The sequence below is a fragment of the Gorilla gorilla genome, chromosome 4 (assembly GCF_029281585.2).
Source record: "Gorilla gorilla gorilla isolate KB3781 chromosome 4, NHGRI_mGorGor1-v2.1_pri, whole genome shotgun sequence".
Taxonomy (NCBI): Eukaryota; Metazoa; Chordata; class Mammalia; order Primates; family Hominidae; genus Gorilla; species Gorilla gorilla.
This window is the reverse complement of record NC_073228.2, coordinates 47363556-47377743: the sequence shown is the minus strand read 5'-3', so window position 1 is coordinate 47377743 and position 14188 is coordinate 47363556. Positions and strand designations below refer to the sequence as shown.

Here is a 14188-nt window from a genome sequence, read left to right as displayed (position 1 = left end):
AGACACATCTATTGAGCCTGGGAGGTCAAGGCTGCAATGAGCCGTGATTGTGCCACTGCACTCCAGCCTGAGCAACAAAACGAGACCTTGTCTCAAAATAACAACAACAAAAACAAAATAAAGAGCTAATATATTCCTAAAATACTCAGCAGTCTTATTGAGTCCAAACAGGCTCTGGTGGATCCAACAGTGATAACTGCAATACCCAGATCTCTCTTAAAGGCTGGCTTTCAACATCAAACTAAAGATCTGGAAGAGGAAACAGCTAACATTTGGATGAACACCAAGAGAAAAGTTAAGATTAACCCCAAATATCCCAGCAGCCACACAAGCTGAAGGAGAATTTGAGAGCTATGTACGGCCACAATTTACTAGCTATTTCAGCCAAAAGCCACCTCTTATCTCTACAAAAACATGAACCCACAGCATTCCTGCAGAGAAGCTGAGAAACCTTGTAACTTACTCCATCTCATACACTGTAACAGGTAATGTCTGCTCCATCAGAGTGAATTTCTTGGTTTTCACTGGCTTAATAATGGGTTCTAGAAGAAAAAAAAAAGGTAGTGATGTGTAGGTGGGCATAAAACATAAAAATACGGAACACTATTCCATTAGACTGACCTTTCAGAACGTATGATGTATGACATCAATTTATTTTACTCTCAAGGATCACTCATATGTTGAGAAAGTTTTGGAAATGCTGTTTGGCATGAGACAGTGAAGGACCTTTAATTGTGGAAAGAGGAGTCTGAGCTTCATTTTGAGGGACAGTGGGAGGGAGGGAGGGGGAATGGATGTAGGTTGAGGTCAATGTCAGTTCAGGATCTTTCCTTGCATTTATAAGATGCAATCGCTTTCCAAAAGATCAATGAAAACTTTTTTTTTTTGGGAGACAGGGTTTCACTGTTACCCAGGCTGAAGCGTACAAATGGCGTGATCAAGTGATCCTCCTGTCTCAGTCTCCCGAGTTGCTAGGAGGCATCTACCACCATGCCCAGCTAATTTTTGTACTTTTTTTGTAGAGATGGGGTTTCACCATGTTGCCCAGGTTGGTCTTGAACTGCTGGGTTCAAGCGATCCTCCTGCTCTGGCCTCCCAAAGTACTGGGATTACAGGCATGAGCCACCGCTTCCAGCCTATGAAAACTATTAAATGGACAATAAGGCTGGTTGCAGTGGCTCACGCCTGTAATCCCAGCTCTTTGGGAGGACAGGGCAGAGAGATCACTTGAGGTCAGGAGTTCAAGAACAGCCAGGCCAACATGGTGAAACCCCGTTTCTACTAAAAATACAAAAATTAGCCAGGCATGGTGGCAGACACCTATAATCCCAGCTACCAGGGAGGCTGAAGCAGAATTGCTTGAATCAGGGAGGCGGAGGTTGCAGTGAGCCAAGATTGTGCCACCGTAATCCAGCATGGGCGACAGAGCAAGACTTCGTCTCAAAAAAAGAAAAAGAAATGGACAATACATATTATGAGAACTGGTTAAAAGGGTTGGAGTTATTTGGATGGAAAAACATATCAGGCCACAGGGTAAATAAACTTAACGACAGTCTTCATGCACCTAAACTGATAGCAGATAAATAAGAAATAACTCTTATTTGCTTAGAAACTAGTTAAGAACTTTACTGAATATTAAAAAAGGATTAACTAAATCTTAAACCAGAAACAGTACCTGAAGGTAGTAAAGAAAAACTGATCAACTCATTCACTGAACTTTTAAGGTTTGCTGAGAGCTATGAAGTTTCCAGGTTTCAATTTCACTCCGCACAGCCCAGCTCCTCCTGACGTACCTGTGAGAGGCTGAGTGTCTTCCTCTTGAACTATGGTCTCCACCTCAGGACCATACACCTCCTCGGCTGTTGGGTAGTACTTCTTGTCCTCATGCAGCACCACCTCCATCCCGGGGTGGTCATCGTCATGATCTCCTATGTCATCGTCGTCGTCATCATCATCCATCTGAAAGCAAGAGGGAGAAGGAGAATCGAAGAGGCACACGCTTTTCCTGTTTGATGTCTGACTACCTCCGTGAGTGACAGCACTGACTGTACATGCTGGCCAGCTTCTTATTCTGAGTTCTATGCCAGTGGGGCAGGTTCCACTCCTTTGAGACCCTTCACAAAGAGAAGACTCTAAGCCGAGGCCATGGACGGTGCTCCTGGTTCAAACTTGCCCCTTTCTGAATGTGGGCCACTGGTTACAAGTGGATTGAGACTGGAGAAAACAAATCACAGCACAGCCCTTTACGGGGAAAAAAGCAACTTTCTCCAAAGGCAGAAACCAAAAGCCAGAGGTAAAAACTGGAGATAAGCCCATACCTTTAAAATTTTCACTTATATCCACAGAATTGTTTTTGGAAAATAACTTTGTGATAGATAATAACAGGTGCTGGCAAGGATGTGGAGAAACTGAAACCTCCCACACTGCTGATGGGAAAAAGGTGCAGCTGCTTTGGAAAATAGTTTGGTAGTTCCTCAAAATGTTCAACACAGAGTTACATATGACCCAGCAAGTCCACTCCTAAGTATATACCCAAGACAAATGAAAACTTATGGCCACACAAAAACTTAGAAATCAATGTTCATAGTGGCATTATTTATAATAGCCAAAAAGTGGGAACAACCAAATGCCGATCAACTGATGACTGGATAAATGAAATGTGGTACATCCATACAAAAGATTATTTGGCAACAAAAACAAACAAAATACCTATACTTGCTATAGGTATATACATGCTACAGCGTAGATGAGCCTTGAAAACATGATGCTGAGTAAAGAGGCCAGACTGAAAAAGCTGCATATTATATGATTCCATTTATATGAAAATATTCAGAATAGGCGAATCTATATAGACAGAAAGCAGATTGCCCAGGGCTGGCAGGGTAGGTGTGGGTGGGAGGGCAATGGGTAAGGGGTGTGGAGTTTTTTTCTGAGATAATGAAAATGTTCTAAAATTGATTGTGATGACAGTTGCATGACTCTGTGAATACTCTAAAAGCCATTAAATTGTACACTTTACAATTAAATAACTTCAAATCTGCCTCCTTACAAATTAACCCATAGTCATATGCAACATTAACGAAGCCATTCTCACTTCTGCTAAAAAGTCTTCCAAATAATCTAAGGTGGCCACCAGATCACCCTTTAAGTCCTAAAACACTTACTGAGCACTTAATATGTGCTAAGCACTGTTCCAGGTGTTAGTAATAAAGCAATCAAGGAAAAAGAGGTGCTACTGAAGCAAAAAATCTGCAGACAGAGAATAAGCTCTACAGGTACCTGGGGAAGAGCATTCTAGTCGGCTGGTGAAACAGCGAATGCAAAGGCCCAGAGCCAAGAGCATGTGGCAACTTTGAGGTTTAGCAAGGAAGCCAATATGGTGAGAATGGAGCGAAGGATGGGGGAACAGGAAGCTGCGATCACATGGGAGGCAAATAGATAGGATCTTCTGGACCGCTCTAAGAATTTGGACTTTACTTTTACTCTAGAGCAAAAGTAGGGGGGGGAGGTGCCATTAGCATCCAGTGGGTAGAGGCCATGGATGCTGCTAAACATCCTACAACACACAGAGTCCTCACATCAAGAATTATCTGGCCCCAATGTCAACAGTGCTGAGATGAAGAAACTCTGCACCAGGGGTTTGGAGCAGAGAAGTGATATGATCAGACTTCTGTTTTAAAAGAACCACTCCAGCCCCTATGCTGAGAATACATTAGAAGCAAGAAGATTAGTTAGGGGGCTACTGCAGTGATTCAGGAAAGAAATAACAGTGATGGTGGCTTGGAGTAGACAGAGTGGGAACTGGGAAGGTGGTGAGAAGAGGCTGAATTCTGGATACATTACAAAGGTAGAGTCAAAACTGTTTTCTAATGAATTGAAAGGAGGTATGAGAAAAAAGAGAAGCAGTAAGGTTTTTGATCTGAGCACCGGAAAACAGCCTTGCCTTTATTGAGATGAGGAAGAAAGACTGTAAGAGCAGGTTGGGGGAGCAGGGTGGGGAAAGCTCAGTACTTAGGTGTGAGTTAACGCCAGGCTTGAGATTCCCTGTTAGACATTAAGTAGAGATGCCATGTAGGAAGGTGGACATACAAACGTGCCATTCAAGGGAAAGTCCGGATTGGAGATACAAATCTGAGTCGTCATGAATAAAGTTATTTGATAGACTGGATGAGATCCCCAGAGGAGTGAGTGTAGACAGAGAAGACGTCTGAGGAATGGAGCCCCGGGCCTGCTGACATTTGGAGGTCAGGGAGATAATGAGGAAGCAGCAGCAAAGGCTGAGAAGGGATGGTCAGTGAGGAGGAAAACCAGGGGTTCTCTGAAAGCCAAAGGAAGAGAGTATTTTAAAGAGGAGGGAATGATCGGCTGGGACAGACAGATGCAGGCAGGTCATGTGGGCTGAGGACTGGTAACTGACCTTGGGATTTAGCAAGGCAGAGGTCAGTGGTGACCTTGACAAGAGCAGTCTGTGGAATGCGAGAGGCAAAAGGATGGAAGTGGGTTTGAAGGAAAATGGGAGGAGAGGATCTGGAGACAGCAACCATGACCAACTAATTCGGGATGTGCTGCACTGGAAAGCAGGGAAAATCTGGAGGTAAATGAAGGGGGCTATGGGGTCAAGAGAGAGTTTTAGGATGAAATGACATTTTATCTGTGTATGCTGATGGGGATGATCCTGTAGACAGGGAAAACTGATGGCGCAGGAGAGAGACGGCAGAATTGCCAAAGGTCTTGAGTGGTGAGAAGGGATGGGATTAGTTTCTAGTAGACAGAAACATGAACAAATCATTCATAAGAACGGAAGGGAAGGCATCGTATATGAGTACAGATGTAGGCAGGTGGGTAGAGGGACTGCTGGGTGCTTGTTTTCCTTCACACAAATTCCAGCATGCCAACCTCTTCCTTAAGAACACAAAACCCTCCAGTGGTGAGACCAGCTACCTCCTACCATCTTACACTCTACTTCTACTAAAGTGGCCTAAGATTACATTAGCTCTTTTGGCAGCCACATGTATCCTACTGGTGGTGGCTCCAAATAGCTATCAAGCCAGTTTTCTCCTGCCCCATACTGCTGAATATATTATGAATCTAACTGCAGGATTTTATATAATAATTTCTGACTGCCTGTAATTATCTCTACCCGAGTCTACAGTAGCTCAACAAGTCTAAACAAATAAAACTAAACAAATATTCTTTTATCATTGCTTTTTCTAATTTTTAATTTTTTAATTTTTTTGAGATGGAGTTTCACTCTTGTTTGCCGGGGCTGGAGTGCAGTGGTGCAATCTCAGCTCACTGCAACCTCTGTCTCCTGGGTTCAAGAGATTCTCCTGCCTTAGCCTCTGGAGTAGCTGGGACTACAGGCGCATGCCACCATGCCCAGCTAATTTTTGTATTTTTAATAGAGACAGGGTTTCATCATGTTGGCCAGACTGGTCTCGAACTCTTGACCTCAGGTCATCTGCCCACCTCAGCCTCCCAAAGCGCTGGGATTACAGGCATGAGCCAATGCACCCAGCCTTAGAAGGGACATCTTTCTTTCCTGTCCCCGTTACCAAAATCTATGCATCTCTACTGTTATATACCTCAATATAATTAAAAAAAAAAAATCTGTCCAGGTGCGGTGGCTCACACCTGTAATCCCAGCACTTTGAGAGGCTGAGGCGGGCAGATCACCTAAGGTTGGGAGTTCGAGACCAGTCTGACTAACACGGAGAAACCCCATCTCTACTAAAAATACAAAACTAGCCGGGCGTGGACGCACATGCCTGTAATCCCAGCTACTCGGGAGGCTGAGGCAGGAGAATCACTTGAACCCGGGAGGTGGAGATTACAGTGAGCCGAGATCATGCCATTGCACTCCAGCCTGGGCAACAAGAGCAAAACTCCATCTCAAAAAATAACAATAATAATAAATCTATGCATCTTGTGGACTAGGAGGCTATAACCCTCATTCTGCTGGAAAGGGGGTAGACCAGTACAGCCATTTTAAAGGGCAATCCGACAGTACTTAGTATAAACATATTAACTAAGTATAAATACATTAAGTATATGTAGATAGAGATATATATAATATCCTACAACCAGCAACTCTGCTCTTGGGAATATAACCCAAAGAAATTTTTCCACATTGCATAAAGGGACACATATGAGAATGTACACTGGATTATTAATTACGGCGAGGGAAGGCTGGTGACAGGTAACCTTGGTGTCTATCACTAAGAGAGGAATGTCACCAGGGCAAACCGAGTAGCAGTCAGTTCCCACAGACTAGATGTACACACAGCAACAGGGAGAAACCCTAAAATGCACCACTCATCATGATGCTGAGTGGGAAAAGAAACAGAACAATGCAGACAATGATACCATTTACTTAAAATACACACACACTCATAGAAAAAGAAACATACATAAATTACAAAGAGCTGTGGTGGCAGGTATGGGAATGAGATAAATGGGAATTAACAAATTAATTAAATAACAGCAGAGCTCTGCACAGCAATGACACTGAGGAGTAAGAACTAAAGAGTATGAGTGACTCAACTGTTTGTACTGAGGTAAAAACCTTCATAGGGTCTCACTCTGTTGCCCATGCTAGAGTGCAGTGGCATGACCATAGCTCACCACTACCTCAAATTCCTGGGCTCAAGCCATCCTCCCGCCTCAGTCTCCTGAGTAGCTGTGACTACTGGCATGTACCACCATGCTTGGCTAATTTTTAAATTTTTTGTAGAAATCGGGTCTCACTACATTGCCCAAGCTGGTCTCAAACTCCTCGGTTCAAGTGATCCTCCTGCCTTGACCTTCCAAAGTGCTGGGGTTATAGGTGTGAGCCACTAAGTGTTTAGCCCATTATTCTTTATTTAAAAAATTTTTTTGTTAACAGCTTTATAGAGATATAATTCACATTCCATACAATCTATCCATTTTAAGTGCATAATAGTTTTTAGTATATTCACAGAATTGTGCAACCATCACCACGATCAATTTTAGATCATTTTCATCACCCTAAAAAGAAACTCTGTTACCAATTCCACCTGCCCTCACTCCCAACAAAAAAATCCTGCCTCAGCCTCCCGAGTAGCTGGGATTACAGGCGCGCACCAGCACACCCAACTAATTTTTTGTATCTTTAGTAGAGACGGTTTCACACCACGTTGGCTAGGCTGGTCTCGAACTCCTGACCTCAAGTGATCTGCCCGCTTCAGCCTCCCAAACTGCTGGGATTACATGTGTGAGCCACCACGCCTGGCCTATTACTGGGTTTTTAGTCCCAAATTCAGGTATGTTGGGATCACTTTGAATTTAGATTCTGTTATCCAATACATTAGTTTTATGTCATGTGCAAATTAGATAAACCTCTGTTCTCTATCTTTACCCAAGTCACTAACAGGCTGAATGATGGGGCACAATGGTTCCCCTATGTAATTTCAGCATCTTGGGAGGCCAAGGCAGGCAGATTGCTTGAGCCCAGGAGTTCAACACCAGCCTGAGCAACATAGTGAAACCCTGTCTCTATTTAAATATATTTTAAGTTGAAAAGGACAAGACCAAACACAGATGCCTAGGACATGTCACAAGAGCTCTGCTGGTGACCCATTAATCAAAAATCTTTGTGTCCCACTGTTCAACCAGCTGTGACCTCCTCTAATTGTATTATGATGCAGCCCATGTTCTTTTCACTAGGACATCATGAGTTACAGAGGTTAACTGGGGAAGAAGAGTGAATGGAATGAGAACAAAGGAAACCTTTCTATCAACATGGTTTGAATGAGAATGTATTCATGAATTACCTATGTAATTAAAGAAAAACACACTGTAAAACTTTTTTTTTTTTTTTTTTTTTTTTTTTGAGATGGAGTCTCGCTGTGTCACCCAGGCTGGAGAGCAGTGGCTCGATCTCAGCTCACTGCAACCTCTACCTCCCGGGTTCAAGCAATTCTCCTGCCTCAGCCTCCTGAGTAGCTGGGATTACAGGCATGTACCACCACACCCAGCTAATTTTTGTATTTTAGTAGAGACGGGGTTTCACCATGTTGGCCAGGCTGGTCTCAAACTCCTGGGCTCAAGCGCCTCAGCCTCCCAAAATGCTGGAATTACAGGCGTAAGCCACCACACCTGACTGTAAACCTTATTTTCAAAAAGAAAAAAAAATGCTGGTTTATAAGACATCAATAAAAAACTTCAAATGTCTTGCCCAAATCAAGATACATCATGTCCACAGCATGCCCCTGACCTGTGGCTCAACCTAGTAATCCTATCAAGAGAAAATTATTTTTATAAAACTCATGCTAGCTTCCTAAGTACTCAACAGTCTTTTTTTTTTTTTTTTGAGACCGAGTCTCACTCTTGTTGCCCAGGCTGGAGTACAGTGGCACAATCTTGGCTCACTGCAACCTCTGCCTCCCGTGTTCAAGTGATTTTCCTGCCTCAGCCTCCCAAGCAGCTGGGACTACAGGCCTGCGCCAACAAGCCCGGCTAATATTTATATTTTTAGTAGAGACGGGGTTTCACCGTATTGGTCAGGTTAGTCTTGAACTCCTGACTGCGTGATCTGCCCACCTTGGCCTCCCAAGGTGCTGGGATTACAGGCATGAGCCACCACGCCCGGGCCCTTTCTATTGCTTTTATGCATCTCTGAAAATCTGAGCTTGTGAGGGAGCTCCCAGTGCAGCTGCAGCTGGAAGAGTTGAGTATCTTTTCCAAGTGGGAATTATTCATGACTGTTAAAAGACGCTTCAGGGAAATGGAAGAACTAATGATCAACTAGAGCTCAGATTACAAAACCATCTCATCAATGAAACTACATATTCCCTTTTGGAACCTTAGTAGCGAAGCTTTGCTGGAGCAGTATGAGATCCCACTAAGTCATGTTATAAAAAGGACAATCTCAAGAGACGTACCCAGGGTATCACTGGAACACAGAGGACTCAAAATTTCATTGTTTTTTAAAAAAAGGTGGGGGGGGTGGGGAGGCAGGCATGGTGGCTCATGCCTATAATCCCAGCTCTTTGGGAGGCCAAGGCAGGTGGACTGCTCGAGCTCAGGAGTTCAAGACCAGCCTGAACAACATAGTGAAACCCTGTCTCTACTAAAAATACAAAAAACATTAGCCAGGCATGGTGGCACACACCTGTAATCCCAGCTACTCAGGAGGCTGAGGCATTGAGAATTGCTTGGACCTGGGAGGCAGAGACTGCAGTGAGCCAAGATGGTGCCACTGCGCTCCTGCCTGGGCAACAGGGTGAGACTGTCTCAAAAAAAAAAAAAAAAAAAAAAAAGAAGAAAGAGGGGGCTGGGCATGGTGGCTCATGCCTGTATCCTAGCAGTCTGGGAGGCCAAGGCAGGTGGACTGCTCGAGCTCAGGAGTTCAAGACCAGCCTGGGCAATGTTTCATCTCTACGAAAAATAAAAAAAAATTAGCTGGGCATGGTGGTGCATGCCTGTAGTCCCAGCTACTTGGGAGGCCAAGGTGGGAGGATCACTTAAGCCCAGAAGGTGGAGGTTGCAGTGAGCTGAGATTGCGCCACTGCACTCCAACCTGGCAACAGAGTGAGATCTTGTCTTAAATAAAATAAATAAGAGTGAGATAAAAGAGCAATATATTTGTTTTACCTCATCAAGATCTTTGGTCTCTCTACCCAATTCATCATCATCTTCATCAGAATCAAGCTCTGGTCCAATATAATTCCCAAACTCATCATATAAGTCGGTATCCATGATGCTAAAATTCAAGGAGAGAAGAGTTAGATTCTGACAAGGTAATCAAGGCCTCCATGTGGCGGCTCCACCTGTCTAGTCTTGGTCTTATGGTTGGCCATACCCCTTTCACATGCCTCCTCTCCAGTGACATCAACCTACTGAATGCTCCTCCCAAAGCCCAGTACTTTCCCCAAGTCTCTGCCTTACTTGTCTCTATTTATGTAGTCTTCCCTCCACTTTTCTTGTTTTGGGTTTTAAGGAGCAGAGAGTTGAACAGGCAAGAAGGAAGAAAGAAGACAGAAGGAAGAAGCTCCGCCGTACAGAGATGGGGCGTGGGGGGCGCTCCAAAGCCGAAAGAGGAGGTCCCCTCCCTCCACTTTTTTAATACTAAATTTAATTTTAAAACAACTCAGTATCAAAAAATGGCAACAACAGTACAAATAACTTACTTTTTCCTAAATTATTTGAAAGTGAGCTGTTGACACAATGGCTCATCACATCCTAATACTTTAGTGTAAGGGTGGGCAAACTCTGGCCTGTGGCCAAATCTGGCCCCTCCAGCTGTTTTTACATGGCCCTCAAGCTAAGAATGCTTTTTCACATTTGTAAATTGCCAGGGAAAAAGTCAAAAGAAAAATATTTCATGATACATGAAAATTAATTATAAGGAATTCAAATGTCAGTGTCTATTAAAAAAGTTTCATTGGGAGGCCGGGCGTGGTGGCGCATGCCTGTAATACCAGCACTTTGGGAGGCCGAGGCAGGCAGATGACCTGAGGTCAGGAGTTCGAGACCAGCCTGGCCAACATGGCAAAACCCCGTCTCTACTAAAAATACAAAAATTAGCTGGGTACGGTGGCTCACACCTGTAATCCCAGCTACTGAGGAGGCTGATGTAGGAGAATCCCTTGAACCCAGGGGGTGGAGGTTGCAGTGAGGCAAGATGGCGCCACTGCACTCCAGCCTGGGAGACAGAACAAGACTCCATCACAAAAAAAAAAAAAAAAAGTTTCACTGGAAAACAGCCATGCATATTCATTTGCATCATTTACAGTTGCCTTCACACTGTAATAAGAGTTGAGTAGTTGAGACTGAAACCATATGGCTCACAAAGCCTAAAATATTATCCAGTCCTTAATAGAAAAAGTTTGCCAACCTCTCCCTCACCATGTGTAATTCCTACAAACAAGAACATTCTCCTACATAACCACAATACAACCATCAAAATCAGAAAATTGATATTCACACATTACTACCACCTACTTTACAGATCCCATTCAAGTTTCACAGATTGTTCCAATAATACCTTGCACGCCTAAGGATCCAATCCAGGATCATGTTTGCATTTGGTTGTCATGTCTCTAGTCTCTTTGGATCTACAATCTTCAGTCTTTGGATCTACAATCTTCAGTCTTTGGATCTACAATCTTCAGTCTTTCCTTCCAAGGACTGTCATGAAATCCTTAAGGATGTCCTTTGATTTGAGGTTGTCTGATGTTACCTTATGATAATATTCAGGTTATGCGTTTTGGGCAGGAATATCATAGAAGTGATGCTGTGTTCTTCTCAATGCATTTCATATCAGGTGATACATGATTTCAATTTGCCCCATTAGTGGTAACGTTAACTTTGATCACTTCATTAAGGTGATGTTTGCCAGGCCTCTCCATTGTAAAGTTGCTCATTTTCCCTTTGTAATTAAGTAGTGTTTTGTGGGTTTTCTCCACTTCAATTACTGAAATTCTATTCAAAGAAACAGTTCAAATGCCACCACCTCCTTCAAGCTTTCCTAGCTCCTCAATTTCTCATTCCTCTATCCTACTAGAGCTTTTTGCACCTTTATCAGTATTTAATTTTGTCTTAAATAGTAGTTAACTGGCTGGGCGCAGTGGCTCATGCCTGTAATCCCAGCACTTTGGCAGACCAAGATGGGCAGATCATGAGGTCAGGAGATAGAGACCATCCTGGCTAACACAGTGAAACCCCGTCTCTACTAAAAATACAAAAAATTAGCCAGGTGTGGTGGCACACACCTGTAGTCCCAGCTACTCAGGAGGCTGAGGCAGGAGAATCACCTGAATCCAGGAGGCAGAGGTTGCAGTGAGCTGAGATCGCACCACTGCACTTCAGCCTGGCCGACAGACCGAGACTCCGTCTCGAAAAAGATAAATAAAATAAATAAACAAATAGTAGTTACTAATTACCATCACCAACTATAGTTTATAAGCAATAAATAACAGACTAGAGCATCAGGGCTCTGGAGTTGGAAGACTTAGATTCAAATCCTAACTTTGTCACCAACAACTATGTAACTTGAGGTAAGTTACTTCATCTCTTCGAACCTGATTCCTATTCTTCAACTGGAAAATGGAATGAATAATCCTCACTGAATAAATGGTTATGAGGATTAAATAAAACACCCTGTGTAAAGAATTTACCAGAGTCCAGCCGGGTGCAGTGGCTCACGCCTGTAATCCCAGCACTTTGGGAGGCTGAGGTGGGTGGATCACGAGGTCAGGAGATCGAGACCATCCTGGCTAACACGGTGAAACCCTGTCTCGACTAAAAATACAAAAAATTAGCCAAGCTTGGTGGTGGGCGCCCGTAGTCCCAGCTACTGGGGAGGCTGAGGCAGGAGAATGGTGTGAACCCAGGAGGCGGAGCTTGCAGTGAGCGGAGATAGCACCACTGCACTCCAGCCTGGGTGACAGAGAGAGAGACTCCGTCTCAAAAAAAAAAAAAAAAAAAAAAAAAAATTAAAGAATTTACCAGAGTCCTAGGCTCAATAAACGTTAGCTAGCATTATTTTTTGCCATCCTTGATCATGAGAACCCTGTGTTCCATGCACCTGCTTCTTCTCTTCACTTCTTTTATGATACTAAATTTAATTTTAAAATAATACCAAAAAGTGGCAAGAACAGTACAAATAACTTTCTTTTCCCCAAATATTTGACAGTATGCTGCTGACACAATGCCTCTTCACCTCCTAATACTTTAGAGCAAGAGTTGACAAACTCTGACCTGTGGCCAAATCTGGCCCCTCCACCTGTTTTTGCATGGTCCTCCAGCTAAGAATGCATTTTACATTTTTATTTTTTTGAGACGGAGTCCCGCTCTGTTGCCCAGGCTGGAGTGCAGTGGCACGATCTCGACTCACTGCAACCTCCGCCTCACAGGTTCAAGCGATTCTCCTGCCTCAACCTCCCAAGTAGCTGGGATTACAGGCACCCGCCATCACACTTGGCTAATTTTTGTATTTTTAGTAGAGACGGGGTTTCACCATGTTGGCCAGGCAGTCTCGAACTCTTGACCTCAGGTGATTAGCCCACCTCGGCCTCCCAAAGTGCTGAGATTACAGGTGTGAGCCACCGCACCTGGCCACATTTTACATTTTTAAATAATTGAGAAAAAAGTACCAATGCTAACACAGCCAATAGCCAAGACAGCACCTTGCCTAAGTAGGAACTGGATAAATGTTAACTGAATGGGATGTTTAATTTTAAGATGCTGATATTTCTTGGATTAGACTGATACCTCCAACTCCCTCAATGCCACCTGCTGGGTGCTGAATGTAGAGAGAGAATTGGAGCTCCAAGGACCAATAATTAAATGTAAATTATTATGGAAACTTTCACATGCATATTCTTTTTACTTCTAAAAAGCTATTATCGCATTTATGCTTATCTCATTCTCCCAAGACCCCAGTCAAGGGATTGAAGAAATTATTTATTTATTTTATATATATTTTTTGAGACAGAGTTTTGCTCTTATTGCCCAGGCTGGAGTACAACGGCACGATCTCGGTTCACTGCAACCTCCGCCTCCTGGTTTCAAGCGATTCTCTTGCCTCAGCCTCCCGAGTAGTTGGGACTACAGGCGTGCACCACTACGCCTGGCTAATTTTTTTGTATTCTTAGTAGAGATGGGTTTTCACCATGTTGGCCAGGCTGGTCTCGAACTCCTGACCTCAGGTGATCCGCCCGCGTCTTTCTCCCAAAGTGCTGGGATTACAGGCGTGAGCCACCGCGCCCGGCCGATTGAAGAAATTGTTATAGAAAGCTGTTAATGGAACAAGCCAAGCTCATTTCTGCCTCAGGGCCACTGCACTTGCCTTTCTCTTTGTCCAAAACGCTCTCCCCTTTGATATTTTTCACCTTGTTCCTTTATTTCAATCAAGTCTCCACTAAAAGGTCATCTTCTCTGTCACTCTAAAAAGTCCCCCATACATACTCTCCAACTTCCCACTTTCACTGTTTTATTGTTATTCACAAATGTTATACATTTATCACTAGCTGACTTGTATCTAGTTGTTTACTGTTCATTTCCCCAACTACAATTGAAGCAAAGACTTTGTTCACTTAGTACTGTGCCTAGCATAGACTAAGCCCTCAATAAGTATTTACTGAACTAATGAATGACTCTAACAAGGTACACAGAATATAGCTGATTTGCCCACAGTTACACAAAACTAGCGACTCATGGTAAC

General features: G+C 43.5%; 1 protein-coding gene across 1 annotated transcript in view; it reads right to left on the bottom strand.

The window, feature by feature from the left end:
* EFTUD2 (elongation factor Tu GTP binding domain containing 2) overlaps positions 1-14188 on the bottom strand; it is a 49105-nt gene that overhangs the window by 34169 nt on the left and 748 nt on the right. Inside the window, exons 2-4 of the mRNA XM_019026845.3 lie at positions 9616-9724; positions 1794-1959; positions 464-542 (exon numbers count right to left, since the gene is read on the bottom strand). Of these exons, the coding sequence (XP_018882390.1) occupies positions 464-542; positions 1794-1959; positions 9616-9720 (350 nt within the window). The 5' untranslated portion in view covers positions 9721-9724. The remainder of the gene's footprint in view (positions 1-463; positions 543-1793; positions 1960-9615; positions 9725-14188) is intronic.